Source organism: Dermochelys coriacea, chromosome 26, assembly GCF_009764565.3.
Source record: "Dermochelys coriacea isolate rDerCor1 chromosome 26, rDerCor1.pri.v4, whole genome shotgun sequence".
NCBI classification, from domain to species: Eukaryota; Metazoa; Chordata; order Testudines; family Dermochelyidae; genus Dermochelys; species Dermochelys coriacea.
In genome coordinates, this window is record NC_050093.1 from 5,336,688 (window position 1) to 5,362,064 (window position 25,377).

General features: G+C 43.1%; 1 protein-coding gene across 1 annotated transcript in view; it reads left to right on the forward strand.

Moving 5' to 3' along the window:
• The first annotated feature begins 4,976 nt into the window (after positions 1–4,976).
• The window catches only part of XPO7 (exportin 7), an 83,044-nt gene continuing 62,643 nt past the window's right edge, over positions 4,977–25,377 (forward strand). The window contains 2 exon segments of the mRNA XM_043503214.1: positions 4,977–5,133; positions 9,749–9,917. Coding sequence (XP_043359149.1) covers positions 5,102–5,133; positions 9,749–9,917 — 201 coding nt within the window. The 5' untranslated portion in view covers positions 4,977–5,101.

The window sequence follows — 25,377 nt, forward strand, 5'->3', positions numbered from 1 at the left end:
GCTGGGACAGAATTTGCTATTCAGTCCTAGCAGATGGATTCACCTAAAGAAAGATGATCTATTCACTTCTATAGGGCTTTTCCCTAAGGGTTCTCTGTAAGGGTACGCCTACCCTTAGAGCTGGGGGTGAAATTCCCAGCCTAAGGAGACATGCGCACACTAGCTCTGATTGAGCTAGCACTCTAGAAAGTGTGTAGCCAACGGGGGATGATTGGTGGGATGGGCTAGCTGGCCCAAGTACGTGCCTATGGGCTGGGCTGGGGATGTACTTGGGGCAGCTAATCCATCCTGCCACCTGTGCTGCCGTGGCTACACTGTGTTTTTAGCATTCTAGATGGATGAGAGCTCACACAAGCGAATCGCGCCCCCAGCACCAAGTGTAGCCAGACCCTAAAAGGATTGCCGCATTCTCCTGTAAGCTCCCAAACCTGACAAGTCTGCTACCTGTCTCATTCTGGTATAAATCTGGAACGGTACCATTGAGAGCAAGGGAGTTAAACTGGTGTAAGGGAGATCAGACTAGGCCTTAGCTCTTGCATTAGTGACAGAGGAGTGTGGTTGGTGAAATATTGGAGTATTTTAAAGGAGCAGTGGGGTTTTCTTTTTCTGTCTCCTCCCTTTATCTTTCCTCCTCTCACCCCTCCTCTCTTTCCTTCAGATCCCTTCCCACTCCCTCACACTCCCTATAGCCTGACTGTGATTCACTACCACACTGATTAGTACCTTACTCCATAAACAGTGTCACTGGCTCCATAGGGGCTATTCCTGGCACAAAATATTATTCCCTGTGCATAAGGGCAACCTGGTTCCTTTCTTTTCTCCAACCTCCCTTCCTCATTGATTCTTCCTTTCTCAGCTGTCCCTTCTTTGCTGAGATCTCCCCCAGCCCCAGGAGACTCCACAGCCCATCTTGTCTTCGCAGGTGCTAAGCCCAAGGTTGAACTATTGCTGTATGCTGTCGCAGACCGATCCTGGGCCTTCCACCTCCAAACACAATCCCTGCAGGGAAGGGAGAAAAATCCTCCCTCCGCTTGTATTGATCTCTGCTGATCAGTTGTGCAGGTGGCACCCCCAGAGATAGCAGGTGTGACTGTGACAGCTTGCCTGACAGAGTCTAGCAAGCAGCTGTTCTTCCTTTCCCAGAGACAGCACTGTGTGTTCAGCCCCTGGCCTCCATTCTAGCTTTTGTTTGGAATGGGACTTGATAATTGAGGCCAGACTCCTTCCTGCTGAGCTGCTCAGGTCAGAGGGGAAATTTACTTGTCCTTCACTTTGGTTTGACTTTCCCAGATTCCTTTTCAAGTTCCTGCTGGCCCCAGATCAAGGTCATTTGGGCAGTTTGAGTGATCATAGAGCTCTTGCAAGAAGGAAAGACAGCTGGATGTGGGGATGCTCTGTTCTTAGGAGAATTTTCCAGGAAGAAAGTGTAGGGAAAGGAGATAAAAAATTGGTGGAAGGGAACTACTCTCTGTGTCAGCTGAGGTAAGGATTGTAGGCACAGGCAGGTTGGGAGGTACAGAAGTTAAAAGTGCTGAGATCTTTCACTGCTGGCGGGCTATGTTCAGAGCTAGGAAGACTTCTGGGGCTGGCAAGAATACAAAAGGTCAGAGCTTCTTGTTGGGGGTACCACAGGACCACATGTCAGATCTACAAACTCTGATGATCAAAGTCTTCATTTCACCTTCGCCCACGTACATCATATACCTATGCTCACGGCTTCCAAGCTCCTATTCTGCCCACACATGCCCTGTAAACCTGACATGAGACAGAAACGAGATACCAAGAAGGAAATTAAAATAGAAACTCAACTACTGCTGTCTATTTGCAGAGTGCCTGCTGCAATGGGTCTATAAATGCTGTGCAATGAAGAACAAATACAAAGCATTTCAAACCTAAAAAAAAAATAGCCAGACAAATAAAGCACATGGCTACATAGCAAAATCATGCCACAGCCCAGCAACAAAAGGACGGGCTCTCAACTCATTAGAGGGAGGGCGAAATGGAAAAGGGAGGAGATGCACTTATGAAAGTGGCATAAAACAAGGAAGGGGTGAAAGTCTGATCCTTTGCTGTACCTCTGAGTTGTGTATATGGCATCTGGATACTGTGTTGATGGGCAGGAAGATAGATAGATAGATAGATAGATAGATAGATAGATAGATAGATAGATAGATAGATAGATAGATAGATAGAAATCTGTTCCTAGGATAAGAGGCTAGGATTTGTTTTGTTTGCCTTTTGCTTTAAAAATTTGAGACTTAGCTAAAGCTGCATGTGGATGAGTTGGGGGCTACAGGGCTATAGTATAGGATAAAGCCAACATTTTCAGTAGTGGCCTCTGATCCGGAATGCCCAACCTGAGATACCTCCTGGACTTCCTGTCCTGGACTCCAGTTCTGATGAGTACCAACAGCTCTGACTCACATGATTGTGGGTTGTAAATGCTCAGCTCCTCTACAGCTCAGACCCAAGATGTCTCAGATTAGGCACCCAAAATTAATCACCTAAAATTAGAGGCTGCAAGTGAAAATTTGGCTGCAAGCAGCCACTCTCCAACATCTTCCCTGAGCTCCTTTTCCCAGTGAGTCCTGTGCTGGCACCATGGGCTTCTGTACTCTTGAACATGGTCACCTGGAAGTTCCCGATGTTAAATCATTTATCAGGAGCCATATAATTCTCTATCTATTGTTGCATCTTGGTCGCTGCATGAGACAATGCATCTCTTCAAAAATACAAAGGTTGGTTTAAAAGTAATACAATATACACAGTACTATATATATAACCCAAATACGATTAATAAATTTAACAATACAATTTAGGTATTAGCAGCCAAGCAGTCATCACCCACGAAAAGTTATACAGTGAGTTAGTTGTGGAAAGCAAATAAATGAATGAGTGAAGATTGTCCCGCAGTAATTGAGAAATTAGGATAGGTTGTCCGTTAGAAAATACAATCCATGCGGGAAGCATTTCCATCCACCACTATCATCTATTCCTTCCCCAGATGAGAATGTTGACTGAATAATACAAACATCTTGCATCATAGCCGATATTCAATCTGGAACCATGAGGGGGCACCAAAGTTTGTATCATCCCTGTCTGTGGAGTCATGACTTGGTTGAAAGTAGCGAATGTGTGTGTGTTGGGGAAGGGGAAAATGGGGAGGAGAATAGAGCAATTAAAAAGTAAAAATCCCCTTTCTTTCCATGCATGCAGTCTCTGGTGCTGACAAGGATCCTGAAACGCTTGGCATGGTAATGCCATGTGCTTAAATGAATAGACATAGAGATGGTGTCAGCCAGGCTAGGCTCACAACCAGCATGGCAGAGTCTCTTGGATTTATAATGACTTCATAAACAAAACAGCCAGCTGATCACAGCTGATTTTAGGTAGAGGAACAGTGCTAAGGGGTGTAGATGTATGGTACTATATAAATAAACAGCAACCAACAAAACGACAATAATAATAGAGATTTTTCCATATAAACCAATATGGATTGGAAATTGCCAGTCACAATTAAGATGTCTCGTCAGAGCTGTGTATGGCCCCAGGATAGAAAAAACAGCTGGGTCCTGCAAGTCAGGGTAGAGGAGCAATGTCATGCTGGATAGCAAAGGGGAGAGGAGTTGTACTGTAGGGCTTGGTAAAGTGCATTAAACAAACTGGGGTAGGAAGGACTGGAATGGCGGGAGGGGAGGTACAGATCAGGGTGCAAATACCTCAGTGTTCCTGAGTGAAGAGTCAAGGGAAGAGGATAGTACATAGGTGAGGACTAAGGTACATTACAAGAGCTGTATATGTGAGGAGGGTGTCTCAGCACTGGGCTGGGGTGGGCAGTGCAGTGCATGGTCAGATACTGTGGTATGGCAGTGCCCCAGGCACATACACCTGGTAGGGAGTGCAGGACAGAGCCAGATGCAGTAGCAGGGCAGTGCCCCCAGCACAGGGCTAGTGGAGGATACAGTGCACGGTCAGATGCAGTAGAAGGGCAGTGCCCAGGCACAAGGCGGGCAGGGGAAGGGGCAGGACAGGGCCAGATGCAGTGGCAGGGCATTGTCCCCAGCACAGGGCTAGCTCTAGGTGCAGTGCACGGTCAGATGCAGGGAAGGGCAGTGCCCCCAGCACAGGGATAGTTGGGGACTCAGTGCATGATCAGATGCAGTGATAGGACAGTGCCCCCAGCACAGTGCTAGTTGGGGGTGCAGTGCACGGTCAGATGCAGTAGAAGGGCAAAGCTTGGGCACAAGGCAGGCAGGGGAAGGGGCAGGACAGGGCCAGGTGCAGTGGCAGGGCATTGCCCCCAACACAGGGCTAGTTGGGGGTATAGTGCACGGTCAGATGCAGGGAAGGGCAGTGCCCCCAGCACAGGGCTAGTTGGGGGTATAGTGCACGGTCAGATGCAGGGAAGGGCAGTGCCCCCAGCACAGGGCTAGTTGGGGGTATAGTGCACGGTCAGATGCAGGGAAGGGCAGTGCCCCCAGCACAGAGCTAGTTGGGGGTGTAGTGCACGGTCAGATGCAGGGAAGGGCAGTGCCCCCACACAGAGCTAGTTGGGGACGCAGTGCATGGTCAGATGCAGGGAAGGGCAGTGCCCCCAGCACAGGGCTAGTTGGGGACGCAGTTCATGGTCAGATGCAGTGCAAGGGCAGTGCCTGGGCACAAGGCAGGCAGGGGAAGGGGCAGGACAGGGCCAGGTGCAGCGGAAGGGCAGTGCCCCCAGCACAGGGCTAGCTCAGGATGCACTGCACGGCCAGATGCAGGGGTGGGACAGCGCCCCCGGCCCGGGGCGAGCGGAGGATGCAGGGCAGGCTGCCCCTTTGGCTCACAGCCCGGTCCCGGCCTGTTGCTCCGGCGCTGCCTTTGCAGTGCGCGGCCCCTTTAAGAGCCATGTAAACAAAGCCTAGTCCCCCCCCGCCCGGCTCCGCTCCTCTCTTAGCCGCCGACGTTCCTGCGTCGCTTACGCCGCCGCAGCGGCCTGCGCCATTCTCTAAACCCCGCCGCCGCCAGGGCCGGCGGCGGGGTCCTTTACGCAAAGTGCGGGAGCTGGAAGGCGCAGCGCGCAGGCGCGGCGGCCCGGCCGCGGGGGGGAGGAGAGAGGAGCATGAATGGAGCAAAATGGCGGATCATGTGCAGGTGAGGGGAGAGCGCGGGGGGCGGGGCGGCCCTCGGGAGCTGCTGGGGCTGCACGGCAGCGGGCACCTCCCGCGGGGGGGCCCCGCTGCGGGCGGAGGGCCCCCCCCCCCCGAGGCGCGGCGCCCCCAGCCTGAGGCGGCGGCCAGGAGACTGAGCACCGCCCCCCCCCCCCCCAGGCCCGGGCCGCCTCCTGCTAGGGCAGCTCCCATCTGGTAAAGGGGAGGGGCCACTCCCCCTCCCCCCCCCGTGCTGGGGCACCTGGAAGTCAAGGGGGGCATGGACCCCCCCAGACTGAGTGTTGCTCGAGCATTGATCCCCCCGCCCACACACACACGTGCCCTGTGCAGACCGGTGGGAGCCAAGAGAGAGGCCTGGCAGACCGAGGGGCAGCTGGGTGCTGGGCCCTGCGGGAGCAAGGGGTGCCCAGACTGCACCCCCGGGCAGCAGCTGGTGAGGGGCCTGGGCTGCATAATGCTCCCTGCGCGCAGCCTCTGCTCGCTGGGCTCCCCCAGGTGCCAGCAATTAGCAGCAGCCCAAGAGCGGTGGGCAACAGGCCGTGGTGGGCAGCAGCCTCGGAGGGCGCCCGTCACCGCAACGCTGGTGGCGAGAAGGGGAATTTGGGGCACGGTTGCCCAGGATTGGAGCCCTCAATCTGCCATCAGCTACCCCAGCTGGGCACTTTGCTCCAGGAAATAATGCCTGGAAGCACTCTAGAGTCAGCGTTAGCTAGAGTAGCTGGTCACTCTTAGTGTCAGAGGGCTTTGAAGTCTTCCCGGGTTATTTTATAGGCAGCGAAGACTGGAAACTTTTGCCTGTACTCTGCTAAGCCCTTCCGGTGTTCACCCCCTTTCTGGTTAAAAGTAGTAAGGGGCTGCCAACCCCAAAATGAGAAGAGCTGAGGGAGCTTCAAAATGGACATGGCAGAAGTCTTGGCTTTGGGTCTGACGCCATGGCCTGGTTTATTTGTCTCCCATAAAATGTCCACTGATATGAAGTTCATATGGTTTGAAAATGAGGCGGTAAATACATGTTAGTTGGATTCTGGGCCTTATTGCCAGGAACCATGGGGTGAAATTAAGAAAGGGAAAATGTAGCTTGAATATCAGAAAGAAACTTTCTGCCTTTGATATACACCATATGGTGGCATAGTCTCACAAGGGAAGCAGTGGAAATACCTTCATTTGTATAAAAAGGAGTACTTGTGGCACTTTAGAGACTAACAAATTTATTTGAGCATAAGCTTTCGTGAGCTACAGCTCACTTCATCGGATGCATTTGAAACCTTCATTTGTATGTTGTACAGATTGGGTGAGTCTCTGAGATGTGTCGGCAGTGGAGAACAATGGCCAGGGGTTGGAGGAGCTGACCTAATAGTTAACTTTCCATCTTGAACTTCAGTGATATTTTATTGAAGAGCATAGCAGTGATTGGTAGAGGAAGTGTTAACTAACAGATGAAGGTTTTTTTAACTAGATGGTATTGGTGATCTCTTTCTGAAGGCTTTCAAAGCAAGCTTTAAAGTGGCTATTAAACATTTTATTAAGAGAGATTGTCAAATTAAAAATATGTAAACAGCTATTGCCTATGACTAATTACACCATAAGGTATTAAAAATGAAAGCTTCAAAATTCCATTTCACATGATATGTGTGTTCTTCAGTTTTGTAATTTCTCTTTGCTTGGACATCTTAAAATCAATGTTGTCAGTTTCACTTTTATGTAAGAGTCAGTTTCATTTTCAGTGTCTTTCTTTTGCTTTGTTTATATTTCAAACAGTGAATGGGAACTGTTTATTTAAAAACAACTGTTTGTTGGATTCAAAATAAAAGTTTGTGGAGATACATTTAGCGATCTTACAAAATTTAAACTCTGAGCCAAGTCTAAGCTGATAGTGTCCCTGTTAACGATTTATACAGCCACACTTTCATGAGGGTTTCAGAGTAGCAGCTGTTAGTCTGTATTTGCGCAAAAAAAATAAAAAAAGAGTACTTGTGGCACCTTAAAGACTAACAAATTTATTTGAGCATAAGCTTTCGTGAGCTACAGCTCACTTCATTGTAGCTCACGAAAGCTTATGCTCAAATAAATTCGTTAGTCTTTAAGGTGCCAAAAGCACTCCTTTACTTTCATGAAGAACATAGTAAAGGACTTGCCCTAGAATTAAAAATATTGTAGCACAAATGGTAGAATGGAGGAAATAATGTTTTCCCATAATAGTGATGATTGAATTTGTGATTATATGCATATCAGACAGAGTAAAAAAAAAAAAAGTTTTGATAGTTACTTATTCATGTAACTTTTTTAAATAAATATATTCTGCATCTGGTACCTCAGTGAACCACAAGGGTGAGTAGTTTATTAACTCAGAATGTAGCCTGTGTAATTCTCAGGTTGTCTGGTGGGGTTGAAATAATCTTATCAAATCCAGCCTAGATAATCTGTTGGGGATTGCTGTGTTACTAAACAATTTACATGTCATAAAGATACTGGAGAATGGCTGTATTCTTTGATTTCTCATTAGTGACATATCAGCTTCGCAATTTAACCTGTGACTTTATGGATAGACCACAGAATCTGGTGACACAGTATCTCTTGCTGTTCTTGTCATTTTAAAACAGCTTTTTCTTTTTTAAATATTGGGTCAAGCAAATGGAATTGGGACCATAAGAACATAATTAATATTGCTAGCTTCAAATGCACTAGTTAAACTTTAACACAAGAAGCTTGAAGATGTTCCACTCGAATGGAGATTTATTTGCAAGTACTGTTAACCTGTCACCAAACTACAGGAGACTTATCAGAAGGCATAAATGCAACTCTTTACTAGCAACTAGTGCTAATGGACAAGTTAAGTATCTGTAACTGGATGATTTTATTTGCTTTTTCATTGTGTGTGTGTGTGTGTGTGTGTGTGTCTGTGTCTTTATTTTGCTTTGGGGCAAAAAAGTGTAGCTACCTCTGAAGAGGCTCTTCCTTCAAAGCTGCCTCAGGATTTCTGGATTTTTCTGGTTGGGGGAAAATCACTGATTAGATGAGTGGATTCAATTCCTGTTTGTTATAGTGCTTTTAAAAAACAAACAAACAAACAATACACTATTTCTAATGCTGATCCAGTTGTTTGGATATTTTGTGAGTAGGCTGTGTGGGTTCTGTGATAAACTATGCTTGTTTAAAAGACTGGAACACCCTTGATACAGGAAGACATTGCATATAAGTTTGGATTAGTGAGACCATTTTCTTTGTAGCTTATAACTTGAGACTTGATTCTGTTTTGGATAATAGTGTTTCAGATAACTGATATCTGGATGATATAGTCTGCAAGACTAGCAGCAGAATAGCCATATTTTGTCAGACTTCCAGTTCAGTTATTAAATATTTACTCCCCAGAGTTACTGTCATTAGAACTTGCATGTTAATACTTAACAAAGTGCAAAAGTGTAGATTTATTTATAAGTTATTGAGTTTACAATATGATGCAAGTTGATGAAAGTGGAAGCAGAGATGAGTTCTTTGAGACCACAGCTGAAAGACTGTAGCATCATGTTCTGTAGGGTTTTTTTTTTAAAAATGGAACTCTGTGAATGTAGAAAATGCCACTTCTTTTCTGTCTGCAATCCACATAGTCAAAGCCAGTTGGGATAGTTTTCTGCTGGACAGCTCTTCAGGATTATGTGCAGGCTCTAGGAGTGAAAAGGACTGTAATGATACAGTAGCAGAGAATTCTGTATTGTGTGTGGCTGTGGAGAGCTGTGCGGTCTTGGAGGACTGGTATAGATGCTCTTCCCTTCCTGCCTTCGATTCAGTTAATGTTTCTACCTGCTCTTTTCAGTCTGCAAATGTCATTCCAACTCCAATATATGCGATGGAAACAGGAGATGAAGAGAGATCATTAGAAATAACTTTGTGGGGAAAGTAGTGATAAGTCTTTTTTTTTTTTTTTTTTTTCTCCTCTCCTTGGAAACAGATTTGCTGTATTTCTCTCTTAGATCTGGGATTTGATGTCATACCGTAATCTAAAATGGGTAAACTTATTGGGAGGTACCTGATGAGTTAGAATATGCCTTTTGGAGAAATATTGATGTAGGCAAGGATAACAGCTGCTTCTCTGGCTTTGTGTACTGAGATGTACCAAAGAGTCCCCTGGACCTGAAGATAAGACCTAATTACATCAGTTAAAAATTGTTGCCTCACTTTATCAGTGATCATATTATCTTTACCTGCTCTGGGTAACCCGACTTGTAGGTTTATAATGCAAGATCTTTTGCTCTTGAAATGGAACAGGTCAGGTGCTACAGGGGTACCTTCATAGATACTGTAAGTGGTATGTCTCTTGATAGAACAGAGAACTTAACTGACTGCTTGCATATGGAAAAACCTGGGGTCAAGTGATATGGGCAAAAGAAAAGGGATGTTAGTCATCTGATTTGTAACTTCTAATTAAACTGGCAGCAGTTAATTCAAATCAGCAAACTTCCAAATTTGGAAGAAGCCTATATTTGTGCTGTAAGATGGATTCAGATGTGGAGCCAGGTCTTTGAAGTGCATTGGTGGGAAGCAAATGAAGAGGCCGGATGCAATACTTACTTTCATTGTAAATTAATGCCCTCTCACCTCAGAGCTGTTGTATTGGGAAAATGTGGTGGAGACCTTCTGCTAACATCAGTTGTTTGGATGAATGGAGGCGCAGAGTTAAGAAGGGAAAATTGGAGACTGAAATCAAGAAAAATGACTGTTTCCCATAAAAATATGGCACGTAGTACGCACAACCTGAAGCATGAAATTGGAGTATTTTAAAAAAAACACCTATGTGCATGCATGCTAATAGCCTCTTGTGTGTGATTCATTAAAAAATACAATAGACAGTACTTTAAGAATGTCTTGCAGGGCCAGTCCCCTGGCACTCTCAAACCCTAATAGCTCCTGAATTTTGTTGGTGTATTTCTGTATTCCAAAAGGACGTTGTCTTGGATCAAATACAAAATCATTTGGCTCTGGGACACATTTTGCTCCAAAGGAAACCGTGGAGACTAGATGTGTATTTCCTATTTGCTATCTCTATAACTTCATGTTTGCTTGGTAAAAGAATCGCAATTTAGCCCACTGCCCAACTATATTTTTGCTTAAATACTGGTTTTGTTTTGTTTTTTTTTGTTTATAGTCCATGCTTTTATCTTCAGCATGTCATTTGGCTGTCTGACACCTTTGTGAAGGACTTATCCCAGAATAGTCTGAGATCTGCTCAAGAACCAGGGGAAAAATACACAGTGCAACTTAAAATTGTGTTACCACCTTTTCTTTCGCAAATTAGATTTTTATTTTACTGTCCAGCCACTGAGCAACAGAATTACTGGATAACTTTCTGACAAGTGGATCAGAATGACATTTTAAATGGAACCCAAGAATTCATGGATTTAGATACATAACTTTTTGGTGCTGTGATTATCCTTATTTCAATGTCAAAATTCTGAAAATAAAACAAGGGGAAGCTCCAGCTCCTTTTCAGCTTGGGGGACCAAATCACTAGCATTTGGTTAGCAGTTTCCATTCTGCCTCTTGGCCTGCTCGGGTGGCTTGTTTTATAGAATGTGCTACTCTCCTAGGAAGCAGGTAAAACACCTTTTGTAAGAGACAGCTGATCTCAGAGGCACCATATATAAAGCCATGTACTCACTCTATGCTCTGTTCAGATGATTGTGTCATGAAACCGTTACCTCTGAAAGGAGAGTGGAGGAAAATGTGTTGGCTGCTTCAAGTTTTTCACACTCATTAGTAACCTGTTGAGAAGAGAAGAATTCGGTGAAATCCTCTCCCCACCAAAATCAGTGGGAGATTTTACCATTGATTTCAATGGGTTCAGAATCTTGCCCTCTATTTCTAGGTAGGCATGCAGTCTATAATTCATCTAAAGATTTCAAAGCACTTTATAGAATTAAGTCTTGCCTCCTCCCTGTGACATTGAGACCCATATTACAGAGGAAAAAAGGCATAGCGTAGTGAAATGTAAAGGTCATGCAATGAGTGAGTGTCAGAGCTGAGACTAGGGCTGTGTCTACCCTGCCACTTTCAGCGCTAAAACTTCAGTCATTCAGGGGTGTGAAAAAAGAGCTCTTCCCCAGCAATAAAGCGTGTCTACACTGCCCATGTCACAGCGCTGCTGCAGCCGCGCTGTAATGCGAGCAGTGTAGACATATCCTAGAACTTAAGAGTCTGAACTCCTAGCCCCCTGTTCTAACAGACTGTTCCCTCCAATATCCATCACTAACGCAAAAAGAAAAGGAGTACCCGTGGCACCTTAGAGACTAACAAATATTTGTTAGTCTCTAAGGTGCCACGGGTACTCCTTTTCTTTTTGCGAATACAGACTAACACGGCTGCTACTCTGAAACCTGTCATCACTAACACAATTAGGGAAGTATTAAAAGAACACTGAACCCTCTGTAATACAGCAAATCACTTCCTTTACTATTCATGTTGTCCTGTTGCCCTTGGTTTTGGGCAGTGTGTCACTATGAACTGCAGTTGGTCTAATGCTCAGACCAATTATAGCAAAGTACAAAAAAGTTCTATTTTTACTGGCAGATTTAAGAGGTAAAATGTAGTTTGTTGTTTTGAATCAGCTGTGTGATTCAAAGAGACACTTAAAAATCATGTGTGATACTCTTTGAGACGGAATCGTTTGTGTGATTTAGTTGCCTGCATTTCCTTTTTCAGCTCAATAGAAGGGAATACTTAACCTTAGAGCTTTGAATTTGGCCATGTAAGTTGTGGGCAGGGGCTGTTCAATCCTCCAAACACAGCTTAGCCAGTACAAGTCTATAGCATCTATACAGTTCTCACTGTACCTCAAGCTTGACCTCCAACAGGCTTTCTGCATTTTCCCCATGCCATCTAACTGTGGCACTGTTAGATTTTTCTGTTTGTCTAAATTGCATCATGGTTTTGTGCTATGAGGGAAATTATTCCTGAAGTATTGCATAATTGTGACCCAAATCAGACTTGAATAAGATCTTTAGAGGAGCTGCAGCCTAACATAAAGTACTAAGTGAATCCAGCAAATGTGGCTGTACAGTGCAACCATAAATATGTGCTCCCTGTACTAGCATTCCCTGAAACATGCAAAGTGAACCCATATACTATAACGGTGCCACATAAATGGTTATGGTAGTACCTACTGCATTCTGAGGTTTGGTTGTGTTGAATGGACATTTAGTGTGCAATTACAGGTGCTTGCTGGCTACGTTTTTGTTCGCTAATGCTCACCATGTTCTTGATTGCCTACTGGGGTTAAGCAAGCTTGTTATGGAGAAAATATTACTTATAATATTTTGACATTAGGAGTTGGAGTATAGTACAAGGATAACAACTCCACCTGCTGTGTCTGTTGGCTTGCATTATTCTGAGTGCATGTGGTACTCATGGAGGAATTCTGCGTCACTGTGCATGTGCAGAATTCATGGCCCCCCGCAGACTTCTTTGCTTCCTCACAGAAAAATGACTTCTGGCGGGGAAGGAAAGGGAAGCCACAAGAGTGGTCATGCACTCCTCCCCAGCAGTGCAGGCAGGTCAGTTTGGGTGCCCAGAGCAGCCAGACATAAATCACTGGCGGAGGGGGGGCTGGGCAGTCGTGTGCGAGAGAGAGAGAGATTGTCCCTCTTGCTCGCTATTGTGGCATGTTTGGCGTGGAGGGGCAGGACTTTGGGGTGTTTCTGAGGAGGTAGGCACGGGGAAGGCTCTGTCACCTCAGGCAGAGCAGAATGTAGCAGTCTGCCTGCTTAGTAAATTGTTCCCATTGTTCTTAGTGAATTCCCCCAAGAGTATAAAACAGGTGTAAAAACATTAAGGCTCCTTTACATTGCCAGAGTGGTGTAAAGGAGCCTTATTGTAAAGGACAGTGTGGCCTTATAAATACTTACGGTGCTTCAGTGATTAGAACTGGTCTACATTTTTTAACTGAAAAAAAATTCCTATCAAAATGTGCTCCATGAACTGTTTGCTACTGACCTTTCTGGAAATGGTCAGTACTCAATATAAATTGTGAGTTTGAGTCCCCAGCCTCACTTGCTTTTTGGTCGTGTATCATGTAACATGGAGCATATGGCAACATATATTTGTTGACTAATAACTAGAAGTAAAGGATCAATACTAGCTACATTACTATTAGACAGAGGTGGGTTGGGGATTTCCTCCAGTGCTCCCCAATCCCATTCTCAATCCATTGTATTGTAGTTTAAATACACTGAAACCAGTGTCATTATATTGCTTTATTTTGACAAATAAAATATGCAGAATTTTAAAATATATTGTACACAGAATTTTTAATGTTTTGGCGCAAAATTCCCCCAGGAGTAATATGAGGAGAGATCCTCAGATTTGCATGAAGGTAGGTGATAGATAAGAATTCTGCTTGTTGTTTCTTCCCACCCCACTTAAGTGTACACTAGTTCCTAGAACTTTTGGTGAAAGGTAGTTAGTAACCGCCCAGTTAGAAAGCATCTCTGCTAATGTCAAGACTGCACCTTGATATGGAAGCAAACATAATATCTGAAGTCTGTTCTGTGCTTCCTATAACTAATATGGTAATTTTGTGAAATATTGTGGGGCTGTTTGTCCCTTCGTTATCAGAACCAGGGCATCAGCCTCACATTTAAATAATCTGTTTCAAAACATGAATCTTTCACATGAATTGACAGTGAACTTGATTTTGGGTGAAGTTGAAAATCCTCAAGTCCCATTGTCCCCAGTGGGAACTGAAGGTGCCCAGCACCTTGCTGGAGGCATTCAGTACCTTTCAGGATTGGGCCCAACATAATCTTTTTTTTTTTTTTTTTTTTTTTTTTCCCCCTATGGTAGATTTTGAAAGCCAAAAGCATTTTGGGAAGTAAAGGTAGGGTTCTGAATCTGCTCTTTAAGGCACTCAGACCCTTCACTGTGCTGTGATGGCATATATAGAATGGGTATAGTGAATGTACCTGTTCAGTTACTTATCTTTTTTTTCTAATCCGTTACTACATTCTAGAAAAATGAGTTGATGTCAGTGTAAAAAGTTGGCTTGAGGATTATTCACATAACAGAGCTCACAGATTCCACTAGCCGGGCACCACAAAACAGAAAACATGCTTTCGCGGCTAATTGAAAGTTTCAGAATTATGGAGTGCACTTGCCAGTGACAAGATTGGCGGGGGTCTGTCTGCACTGCAGTATAACACCCATGGCTGGCCCAGATCAGCTGACTTAGGCTTGGGGGGGCTATCAAGTGGCAGCGTAGATGCTCGGGCTGGAGCCCAGGCACTGAGAGATCCACAAGGAGGGAAGGCCCCAGAGCTCTAATCCTCAAGAGCCAGAGCATCTACACTGCAGTTTTATGCCATGTAGCCTAAGCCCTTTGAGCCTGGGTCAGCTGATCTGGGCCAGCTGTGGGTTTTTCATTGCAGTGTAGGCATACCCTGTTAGACACAGTGGGTATCTTGTTACCTGTCTCTGGTCTGGGTTGCATCACATCAGCTGCAAATCTGGCTAACTACAGCTGGGCATGGAATGAAGTGCACTGCTTCACATCACTTTTTGTATCAGGAATGCAACACTTGTTTTACATCACAGCTTTCTGTTGACACTGTTCCATTTTAATGAGTGTTCTGTTGTGTGCCCGCATAATACTCCGGGTGCAGAGTTCCAGAGAAAAGAAAACTTATCCTGGGCATTGAATACGCCTAAACCCACAGCCAGCTTGTAGTGATACAAGCCATAAATTGCATTTCAGCGCTGTAATCTCAGCGGATGAGAAGTGTGGCTCTGAACGCCCTTCCTTCCCATGCCCTTGTTTTTAAGGTGACTTGGGCTGCTCATGTATAGAGCATTTTACCCATCTCCCTTTTAACTTTTTTATTTAAAGATTGTGTTACTCCAAACCAACACTTCTTAAAATTAGCATCTAACTCCTCTTCTCTTCCTGTCGCATATTGTTAAAGAAGTTTTTTAAAATATATATTTTAGTAAAAACATAGGAACAACATAAATCAAACAAGATGTTGTATGCAAGAACAGGACAGGCAGAATATGTAATTCGCTTGCTATCTAAATGAAGTAGGTTAAAGTTGTTTGAATGTAAGTTGATTTTCATTTGATTTCTAGTGATGGAGAAGCAGTTGCTAATAGCACATCTGTATAAGGGGAGACTTTTTTCAAATGGGAATTGGATGCCTTTGAAAATCCCACCTTATCAAGTCCGAGGCATCAGTAAGACAATGTGCATGTGTTTAGCTAGACAAGCAGGAAGATAATGACAATGGTGGTCAGTAACAATTACACTATTCCCTACTCCATTTCATGCTTCAACTGCCCAAGTGCAAATTTCTAATTATCAGTTTGTTTTTTCCAAATACATGGAATAGTCATGGACTTTCACGAGGTGAGTGGTTGACTTTCTGAAGCCACTCCGCTTCCCCAAGGTTGTCCTTTTTTTAAAAGCTTTTCTTAGATTAAAAATCTTCCTGCTCTACTCCCCATGCCTTGTGTCATCATGGAATTCTTCTGCTCTTTTCTTTTCTCCTCGTAATACTTTATGCACTCAAAGTGCTGTACATATTCTAAGTGCTTTACAAAGAGGGAGGGAGACGTTACAATCTCCGTCTTACAGAAGAGAAAAACTGAGACTGGCTAAGGGACTAGTCCAAGCCTACACAATGATTTAGTGTAAAAACTGGGGTGAAAACAAGGAGCTCCAACCCCTCTCCTGAGTCCTTTGAGCCACGTTTCTTTTCATGCCTCCTTATGAAGTCAAGTATACACATGTTGAGAATGTACTCATTAACATCTTTCATTAATCACTTGTACGGTCTTGGGTTTAATTGGCTGATTGTTCAGGCAGCCACTGTCTGGCCTGTGGCATGCTTTATAAAGGTGCAAGGTTGCTTTATAAACTGAAACTATTAAGGCTGAATAATCCATAGTGACTGAACTGGAAGGCATTTGCAGTCCAAGCTTTCTGTGCAATTCTGTGATAAATACTTGAAAGTTGATGTAAAAATGTAAAGCTCTTGAAATACTGATATTTTACGAGCATTTCTATGTTGCTCACTAATGTGAAATTTCTCAATTCACAAATGCCAAAAAATGTATATTGACCTTGTAACTCTCAACACTAAAATTTGTTCCTCTAATAATCTGCTATATTCAGACTGTATTCCTATATATTTTTGAGTCCCATCAAAATAATTTTTCCCCATTTGGAGGAAAACATAGAAGGAGTAAGGTAACAGATAAAGTGCATTCTTCAGATTTCTTTAAATACAATATTGCCTCTGATTTTCCATTTGTAAAATGACTTGTCAGCATAAACTGTAATGCTCCCCCATATCTATTGAATAGAAGGGAGGGCTGGAATTCTCTAGTTCAGCCTCTCTTCATTGAGCAGGAAGTGACCCATATTGATTTTAACCTTTTTAACCTGTCTTTTCCAAAGCCCAGGGATGGGGTGGTATTTACCAGAGGTGATTTTTGCCAGGTAAAATCTTGTTGTTTTTACTGCCCCAGGATAATCTAGTTAGTCCCCATGTTTTAAAAACTTCGTTAATGCACTCCACATTACATTTAACTTTAGTTACCATATTCAAATTGTGGATGTTATACTAATATATGTAACTATAGTACTGAGCATCGGAATGTCTATGGTTTGGTTCAGTATTTTCTCTAGTAAGCTATACATGTCATGGCTCATTTCATTTTTCAATATTGTATAAACCAGTGGTTCTCAAACTTTTGTATTGGTAACCCTTTCACAAAGCAAGCTTCTGAGTATGACACCTCCCCCATAAATTAAAAACAATTGTTTTATATATCTAACACCATTATAAATGCTGCATGCAAAGTGGGGTTTGGGGTGTAGGCTGACAGCTCATGACCTACTCCCCCAAGTAATAACCTTGCGACCCCCCCCCAAGGGGTCCCGACCGCCAGTTTGAGAACCTCTGATATAAAAGTCAAACAACATAATACAGAGTTGTAGGCTTTGAAGCGCTAAGGAATTGGGATCATACAGAGTCGCAGACTTCCAGTCCAGGTCCATTTGGCCACGCAGCATTCTGCAGCAGAAGACCAACTTTGATGTAGCAGATAGACCAAGCCTATTCCTCAGTTTTGAATGGAAGTATCTGAAGTTTGAAAAGATTCATTCTGTGCTTCCTGAACTTGCTAGACACTGATGTGATTATTTTCCCGTTTTCCTTTTTAAACAGATACTTACCAGTGCCCTGTCCTAAACTAGTCTTTCCTGCGAAATTGCCAAACCTACCAAAGCCACCCATGTATGGGGTCGTAACTACACCGGTGCCCAAAAATATCTTATTCAGGAACATAAATGTATCCTTTTAATAATTTACTGTAGTTATCAGTGGACAACACACTTTCACTTGTTAGTAAGATCACTATAAAAACAGCAGACGCCATTTTCCTATTAGTGAAATGCTGCCACTTCAGAGCCATCTCTTAATATTTCTATCCTTTTCATATGTTGCCAGTAAAATGAGCTCTTCATCCGTATACCTCTTACGCTGTGCTTTCAAACCTGTGAAGGATTTATTTTCTCCTGCAGTGGAATTTTCTGCACTTAATGCATGGTTCTCAAATATACCTCTTTACTGGTCTATCCAGTAACCTGTCACTTTGAATTAATAGTTTTGTTTTCTATGTTCACATTGGGTAGAAGTGAAGTGTTGTTTCTGTATCCTCCAAGTGTTTGGCTTAATTTCTTATTTGAAGGCTCTGTGCTCTTGTATCAATAGCTGAGTGTGTTTATGAACCTGGTGATTGCAGGAGTTATAGTCCTTGAGAACACTGCTAAAGAAATATCAGTAGAGGATAATGTTCTAAAGTGCCTCTAGTTAAATCAGTAAGTTAAAGATAAGTTTGCAAGCTTTGCTGAGCTTCTGCAGTTTTATGGATGAAGAGATACAGCAGTTTCATAAAAAGAAAAGTACTTGTGGCACCCTGGAGACTAACAAATTTATTTGAGCATAAGCTTTCGTGAGCTACAGCTCACTTCATCGGATTCACTGAATGCATCTGATGAAGTGAGCTGTAGCTCACGAAAGCTTATGCTCAAATAAATTTGTTAGTCTCCAGGGTGCCACAAGTACTTCTTTTCTTTTTGTGAATCAGACTAACACGGGCTGCTACTCTGAAAGCAGTCTCATAGAGGCTTTACATTGAGGTACCTCCAGGGTGTTCACTGGTTATGGAACTCAGCACACATCTCAGGGGTGGATTTTTTTGTTTTGGGTTGTTGTTTTTTTTTTTTAAATTGGGATGAGAGCAGCTCTGCATCCCTAAGGAATCTGCATAGTGCATGGTTCGGGCTTGTCAATGCAGAGTGCTTGATTAAAATTTTGGTTTCTTTGTAATGTGTTCCCATTTAGGTAAAATATTACATCTGTAGTGTATTGAAAGTCTGGAGCATACTGTCAATCACCAATGTCAATTGTATATCAATGGCTGTGAAATGTATATCAGGGGAAGATCCTGTGCACTTTTGATCGTTGCACCTGCAGGCTGGCTTTTGTTTGCAGAGCTAAAGCCCCAAATGTTGAGTCCATAGCTCTTGTTAGTTGAGAGGGAAATACGATCCAGGAATTTGAAAGCCAGCTTGTTTCTTCATGGCAGCAAGTGTTACTAGTACTGGTAGTTGACTCATCTTATTTTCCCATTGCAAATACCAAAGCCCAATGAAATTCCTTATCTTCCACTCCTATCTGTGTCCCAAACACAGTGGGAGAATTTACAAAACCTTTTTCCCGTCTTCATAACAAAATGCAAGTCTGTATGGGAAAATGGATCTGTGACTTTAGAAGCAGTTCGCTATTATAAGACTTCTGGCTAGGTTTACAAAATAAATCTTATTTAGTTAAAAACTAACTGAAGAGTAGGACTTTGGAACTGTGGTATTCTCAAATGAAGCACTCCAGGGATTATTTTGCCAATTTACCAATCAGAATATTATCTTCCTAACTCTTGATTTGTTTGGGCACTGTGGTAAGTGTGTAGTTTCAACCAAGATAACCAGTTGTTTCACAGCTGCTCCTTGTGCTTGCAAATGTATGGTGACGATTCTGTCCAAGCCTCTGATGCGTTAACGGATCTATGGCTAGAGGACCTCAAGAAGTGAAGAACTACAATGAGCGTTTGCCATATTAGCCCAATTTTGAGTTCTGAAAACAAAGGTTACTCATCTTCTTCCAGCCCTGCCACTCAAGGTGTCTAAAAAGCAATATGTATTTGGATTTTTCTAAAAACCAAACTTTTTTTTTTCTGTAGTGCTTTTCACAGCTAGATGTCTCAGGAATAAATTTCTTTTTAAAAGGAAAATCTAACAAAAGCGTTTCGAACCACTTTACAAGTTTGTGTAGCTAAATATTGGTAGTACCTGTGTAGAAGTAGCCTCTGTGCATAGAATGTCTCGTGAGTAGGGCCCTACCAAATTCACGGCCATGAAAAAACATTTCCTGGATCATGAAATCTGGTCTTCTGTGTGCTTTTACCCTATACTATACAGATTTCACAGGGGAGACCAGCGATTCTCAAATTGGGGGTCCCTGACTCAAAGGGAGTTGCGTGGGGGGGGTTACCAGGTTATTTTAGGGGCATCACGATATTGCCACTCTTAATTCTGCACTGCTGCCTTCAGAGCTGGGCCGTTGGAGAGTGGCTGCTGTTGGCCAGGCGCCCAGCTCCGAAGGCAGCACCCCACCACAGCAGCACAGAAGTAAGAGTGGCGATCCCATACCAGGCCATCCTTACTTCTGTGCTGCTGCTGGTGGTGGCTCTGTCTTCAAAGGTGGGCTCCCGGCCAGCAGCTGACGCTCTCCAGCGGCCCAGCTCTAAAGGCAGCGCCCCCACCAGCAGCACAACTCCCTTTTGGATCAGGACCCCTAAAATTACAACACCTTGACATTTCAGATTTAAATAGCTGAAATCATGAAATTTACTAATTTTAAAATCCTATGACCGTGAAATTGACCAAAATGAACTGTGAATTTGATAGGGCCCTAATCATGAGTAGCCTGGATCTTAGCACCTGATTTACTGAAATGAGGAACATTTACTTGGATTACACAGGATTATATTCCCTGTTTTCATAAAACACTATGGGGTTATTAATTTGTGGTTAAACGGACGTCAGAGCCTTTCAAAAAGGAGTTTGACTTGTCCAGAGGATGGCATCTTTCATCTGATCATCCTATACTGTTACATCCAGCAAAGTTGTTTCACTCCTGCATGAACAAGTGTTGCTCACAATGGCTGTACTACTTGCCTTGTGACAGGTCAGTTGGAAATGGTGGCTGACCTTTATCAAATGTAGTGGGCCGGAATACGGAGGAAGTGCTAACTTCTACAGGAATTAATTGGTTAATATCAATTTTATCGAATAAAGTAGTGTCTCACTTTCATGTAAAAGATTTCTTAAAGTGGGGAAAATAACTAGAGACCCTGGACAAACATCATTCTTGTGAAGGAGCTTACTACTGTCTGAACATCTAAGTGCCTTGCAATGGGGTATATTTTTAATATCAATTATTTGGATTGATAATCTAAATCTTAACCATTTGCAAGAGCCAAGACTTGCTTTATGTAAAACTTTAGCCAGATTAAGCTCCTAGTCTATGTAAGAGCAACTAAGAATTGTGCACATTATACATTGTTCTCTTGCTTCATAAGTTTCTGAAACAGAGGATAAGTCGCAAGGGCTTCTTTTCCTCTTATGCATAGAGCCTTGCACAGATATAAAACTTGTACCCATATAGGGTCTGCGACCTGCAAACAGGGTCCGCGGATGTGGATATAAAGTGGCTATCCACAGATTTGCAGGGCTCTGCTTTTGCAATGGGTCAGGTTACTGCTCCATTAAAGCACTATGATTTGAGTCAAGCTTGCAGAGTCTCTTCTGTGTTTGTTTGGATCTTGCTATTTTTAAGCGTTTCACAAAACTGCAAGCTCAGAACACAACAGGCTGAAATACATGTTGGTTCTAGCTGGTCAGACAGAACTGGAAGTTGGTTGATCTGCTCCTTCACAGGAGGGTTTATCTTTATCCATTTCCTTCTGTGGGACTAAATGGACCTCTGCCCTGCCTCTTTTTCTTTTTCTTTTTGTAATTCATTGTTTGCACTTGCAGGTTGGGATGCAGTTTGCTACATATGTAAGTGCCACTAGCATAACCATCACATACTCACTGAAGGCATGCTTTTATATACTAAACTAGGCACATTATTATCATTCCTCCTTTAATACCCTGTAACAAACTGTCTTCCTTACGGGGGGTCGGGGGGGGGGAGGGAAACAGAGAGCTGAGCCTCAGTGAAATTATGCTGCGATATTGTTTGCATCTGGGTAGTTTATTGGCTAGTTACTACTGTTGCATGTCAGCAGTTTCACCTCCTACTTAAACTTTCTTGTTCTTTAAATTATAAACTCCCTGGGGCAGGGATTGCCTCTGTTTATTAACAATGTAGAGTGTTGAGTACCTTTTTGGTCCTAAGAAGTAATAAACTGTGGGTAGCTCACTTATGGTAGGTGTGGGTGAGGAGGACAGTTTCTTGCAGCATGTCTAAAACTAGATATGTACCTTCTATAGGTTTTTGAGTGATCTGCCCTGGAAACGCTACACATTTTACCACTTGTGTGCACAGCACAATCCCGTGCTAAATCAGAAATGATGCCACAGAGCATTGTTGGATTCCCAAGTCGGAATTTGCCACTCCGGGTCAGCAAGTGCTGGAATTTGTAACAGGTGCCTTGAGTTGTTCTGCAGTACCACAGTATGAGTGGCTGTCAAGGTTCCTTCCCCTCTCGAACTCTAGGGTACAGATGTGGGGACCTGCATGAAAGACCCCCTAAGCTTATTCTTACCAGCTTAGGTTAAACGCTGCCACCACCAAAGTGTCTAACAATAACAACAGGAGAGGTGCCCACTTGGAAAGTCTCCCCCTCCATCCCCAAATATCCCCCCAAGCACTACACCCCCTTTCCTGGGGAAGGCTTGATAAAAATCCTTGCCAATTTGCATAGGTGAACACAGACCCAAACTCTTGGATCTTAAGAACAATGAAAAAGCAATCAGGTTCTTAAAAGAGAATTTTAATTAAAGAAAAGTAAAAGAATCACCTCTGTAAAATCAGGATGGTAAATACCTTACAGGGTTGTCAGATTCCAAACATAGAGAATCCCTCTAGGCAAAACCTTAAGTTACAAAATGACACAAAAACAGGAATATCCATTCCATTCAGCACAGCTTATTTTATCAACCATTTAAACAAAACAGAATCTAATGCATATCTCACTAGATTGCTTACTAACTTTTTACAGGAGTTCTGACCTGCATTCCTGCTCTGGTCCCGGCAGAAGCATCACACAGACAGAGAGAACCTTTGTTCTCCCCCCCCCCCCCCCAGCTTTGAAAGTATCTTGTCTCCTCATTGGTCATTTTGGTCAGGTGCCAGCGAGGTTATCTTAGCTTCTAAACCCTTTACAGGGGAAAGAGTTTTTTCCTCTGACCAGGAGAGATTTAAAGGTGTTTACCCTTCCCTTTATATTTATGGACAGTGGCATTGCTAGACTCTAAAAGAAATCCCATCCAGCCTACCTTGGTTAGAAGATGTTTGCTGTAGGGGAGAAAATAAGGAATTTTTATTGATTCCCTGAAAGATGCAAGGGAGATCCCTATGGATACTATTGCAGTAAATAATTGTGATGTGCTGGAAGTGCATAAATAGTAGGGCTGTCAAGCGATTAAAAAAAATCACGATTAATTGCGCTCTTAATAGAATATCATTTATTTAAATATTTTTCTATGTTTCTACATTTTCAAATATATTGATTTCAACTACAACACCATAAAAAGTGTACAGTGCTCACTTTATATTTTTGATTACAAATATTTTCACAGTAAACAAAAGAATAGTATTTTTCAACTCGTCTAATAAAAGTACTGCAGTGCAATCTCTTTATCGTGAAAGTTGAGGTTACAAATGTAGGTTCTAAAGTTTTGCATTGTTTTATTTTTTAATGCAGTTTTTTTGGTACATGTTCTACAAGTCCATTCAATTCTTCAGCCAATCGCTCAGACAAACAAGTTTCGTTACAATTTGCAGGAGATAATGTTGCCCACTTCTTGTTGACAATGTCACCTGACAGTGAGAACAGGAGTTCGCATGGCACTGTTGTAGCTGGCAATCACAAGATATTTACGTTGCCAGATGCCCTGAAGATTCATATGTCCCTTTATGCTTCAACCACCATTCCAGAGGTGCCAAATGCAGCATACATTTCCTCAATTATCTGAAACAGGAACTGTCGGCATAACTAAGTCAGACTCCATTGAATTAAACCTGCTTAAAGCTTATTGCAGCCCTTGTATGCAAAGAGTATTTCTTAAGCAACCATGTAATATAGGATCAATTCCACAGCCATTTCCTGAAGCCTCCCTTTTCAGTAGCTGTTTTCTTGGTTATTTATCATTTGAAGATGATCGCACACTGTTTGTTTATATTTGATGTGTGGAAAACACTGGTGACAATTTTACTTTTGTGCTTTCTGTCTTAACTTTTGTCAGTCTCCTGTTTATGCTTCATCACTCTGTGAGCTCCACAGATCTTCATTCTCACTGGGAAAGCACTGAGGCCGAGACTTTAAACAATGGCACCAGAGTTAGGCCTCCAGGTCAGTGGCTGGTGTTCAAAAGTGCTGAGAACCAGCAGCTCCCACTGTAGTCAACAGAGGCTGCTGGATACTCAGAATTTTTGAAGATCAGACTTCGGCGCCTAACTTTAGACCCCTGAATAGTGTGGTGGGGATTTTTTGGGGCAGGAGGGGGTATTAATCTTGGCCTAAAACTTTTGGCTTTTCATCAACAGTGAGGCAATTCTCACTGAGCCTATGTCAGCAACTTCATTTAACAAAAAAAAAAAGATGAAAAAAACCCCCATCATACTGTTCAGAAATGGATGACCTGGGAGGAAAAAACCTGGAAACTGTATTGACGTAAAATTTGCTTAGGGCTAAAACTATGCAGTTGTAAACAGATGCCTTTCCCTAACCGTTCTCAAGCAAAGTTCATACACTATAGGATCAAAAGCTCATTCCCTTCCTTGGAGTTTGGCGTATTAACAAAGAAAGAAACAACAAGGAGTCTGGTGGCACTTTAAAGACTACCATATGTATTTGGGCATAAGCTTCATGGGTAAAAACCCCACTTGTTCAGATGCAGACAAAGTTCGTCCTAGGCCTTCAAAGGTTTGGTGTTTCCTACCACGGAATGTTCAGCCCACACTCTAGATCTCCTGTAGAACTCCTCCCTTAATCTTGTTAAGATAATGAGCCAACAGTATATAAATCTTCCCTTTGTATTTTCCACCAAATGCATCCGATGAAGTGAGCTGTAGCTCACGCTAGCTTTTGCTCAAATAAATTTTGTTAGTCTCTAAGGTGCCACAAGTACTCCTTTTTCTTTTTGCGAATACAGACTAACACGGCTGCTACTCTGAAACCTGTCCGTATCCCCTTAGCTATTTCCCAACAGATCACCACCTGCTAACAGGATGGGGTGTTTGAAAACTCTAAGGGCTTGACTACACTAACAGTTTATAGTGTTCTAACTTCCTGGCTCAGGGGATGTGAAAAATCACCCCCCCCCCCCCAAGCGTAGCAAGTCAGAGCGCTCGTGTAAACAGGCTCTGAGCGCTGGGAGCCGCGCCTCGGAGCTAATTCCCTCGTGGGAGTTGGATTACCAGGAGTGCTGGGAGAGCTTTCTCACACCCAACTCGCACTTCAAAGCACTGCCGTGGGAGCATTTCCCGTGACAGCGCTTTGAAGTTTCCAGCGTAGCCATGCTCTATGAGCATGTTACAGTGATCTTGGCCCAGAGAAAACTTCCATACCCTTTTCGGTAGGGAAATGGTATCTGCTCATTTGGTTCTCAGTTTCGTGGTTTCATGTGTTTTTCTTCCTCGGTGAGAAGAGTTATACGACAGATGGAATGATATCTTTGAATCAAGAAATTTGCTATTTCAGACAGTGCCATGGTGTGTTGCACTTGTGTAATACCTTTCATCAGAGGATCTCAAAGCATTTTGTGGCCCTGATGGGGGACCCTGGCAGCTAAAATTCAACACTTAAATTTTATTTAGTTTAATGGGAGCACAGGAGGGTAGAGGGGAAAAAATGTTTTTATCTCTGCATATTTAAGGTTTTTAGGTGTACA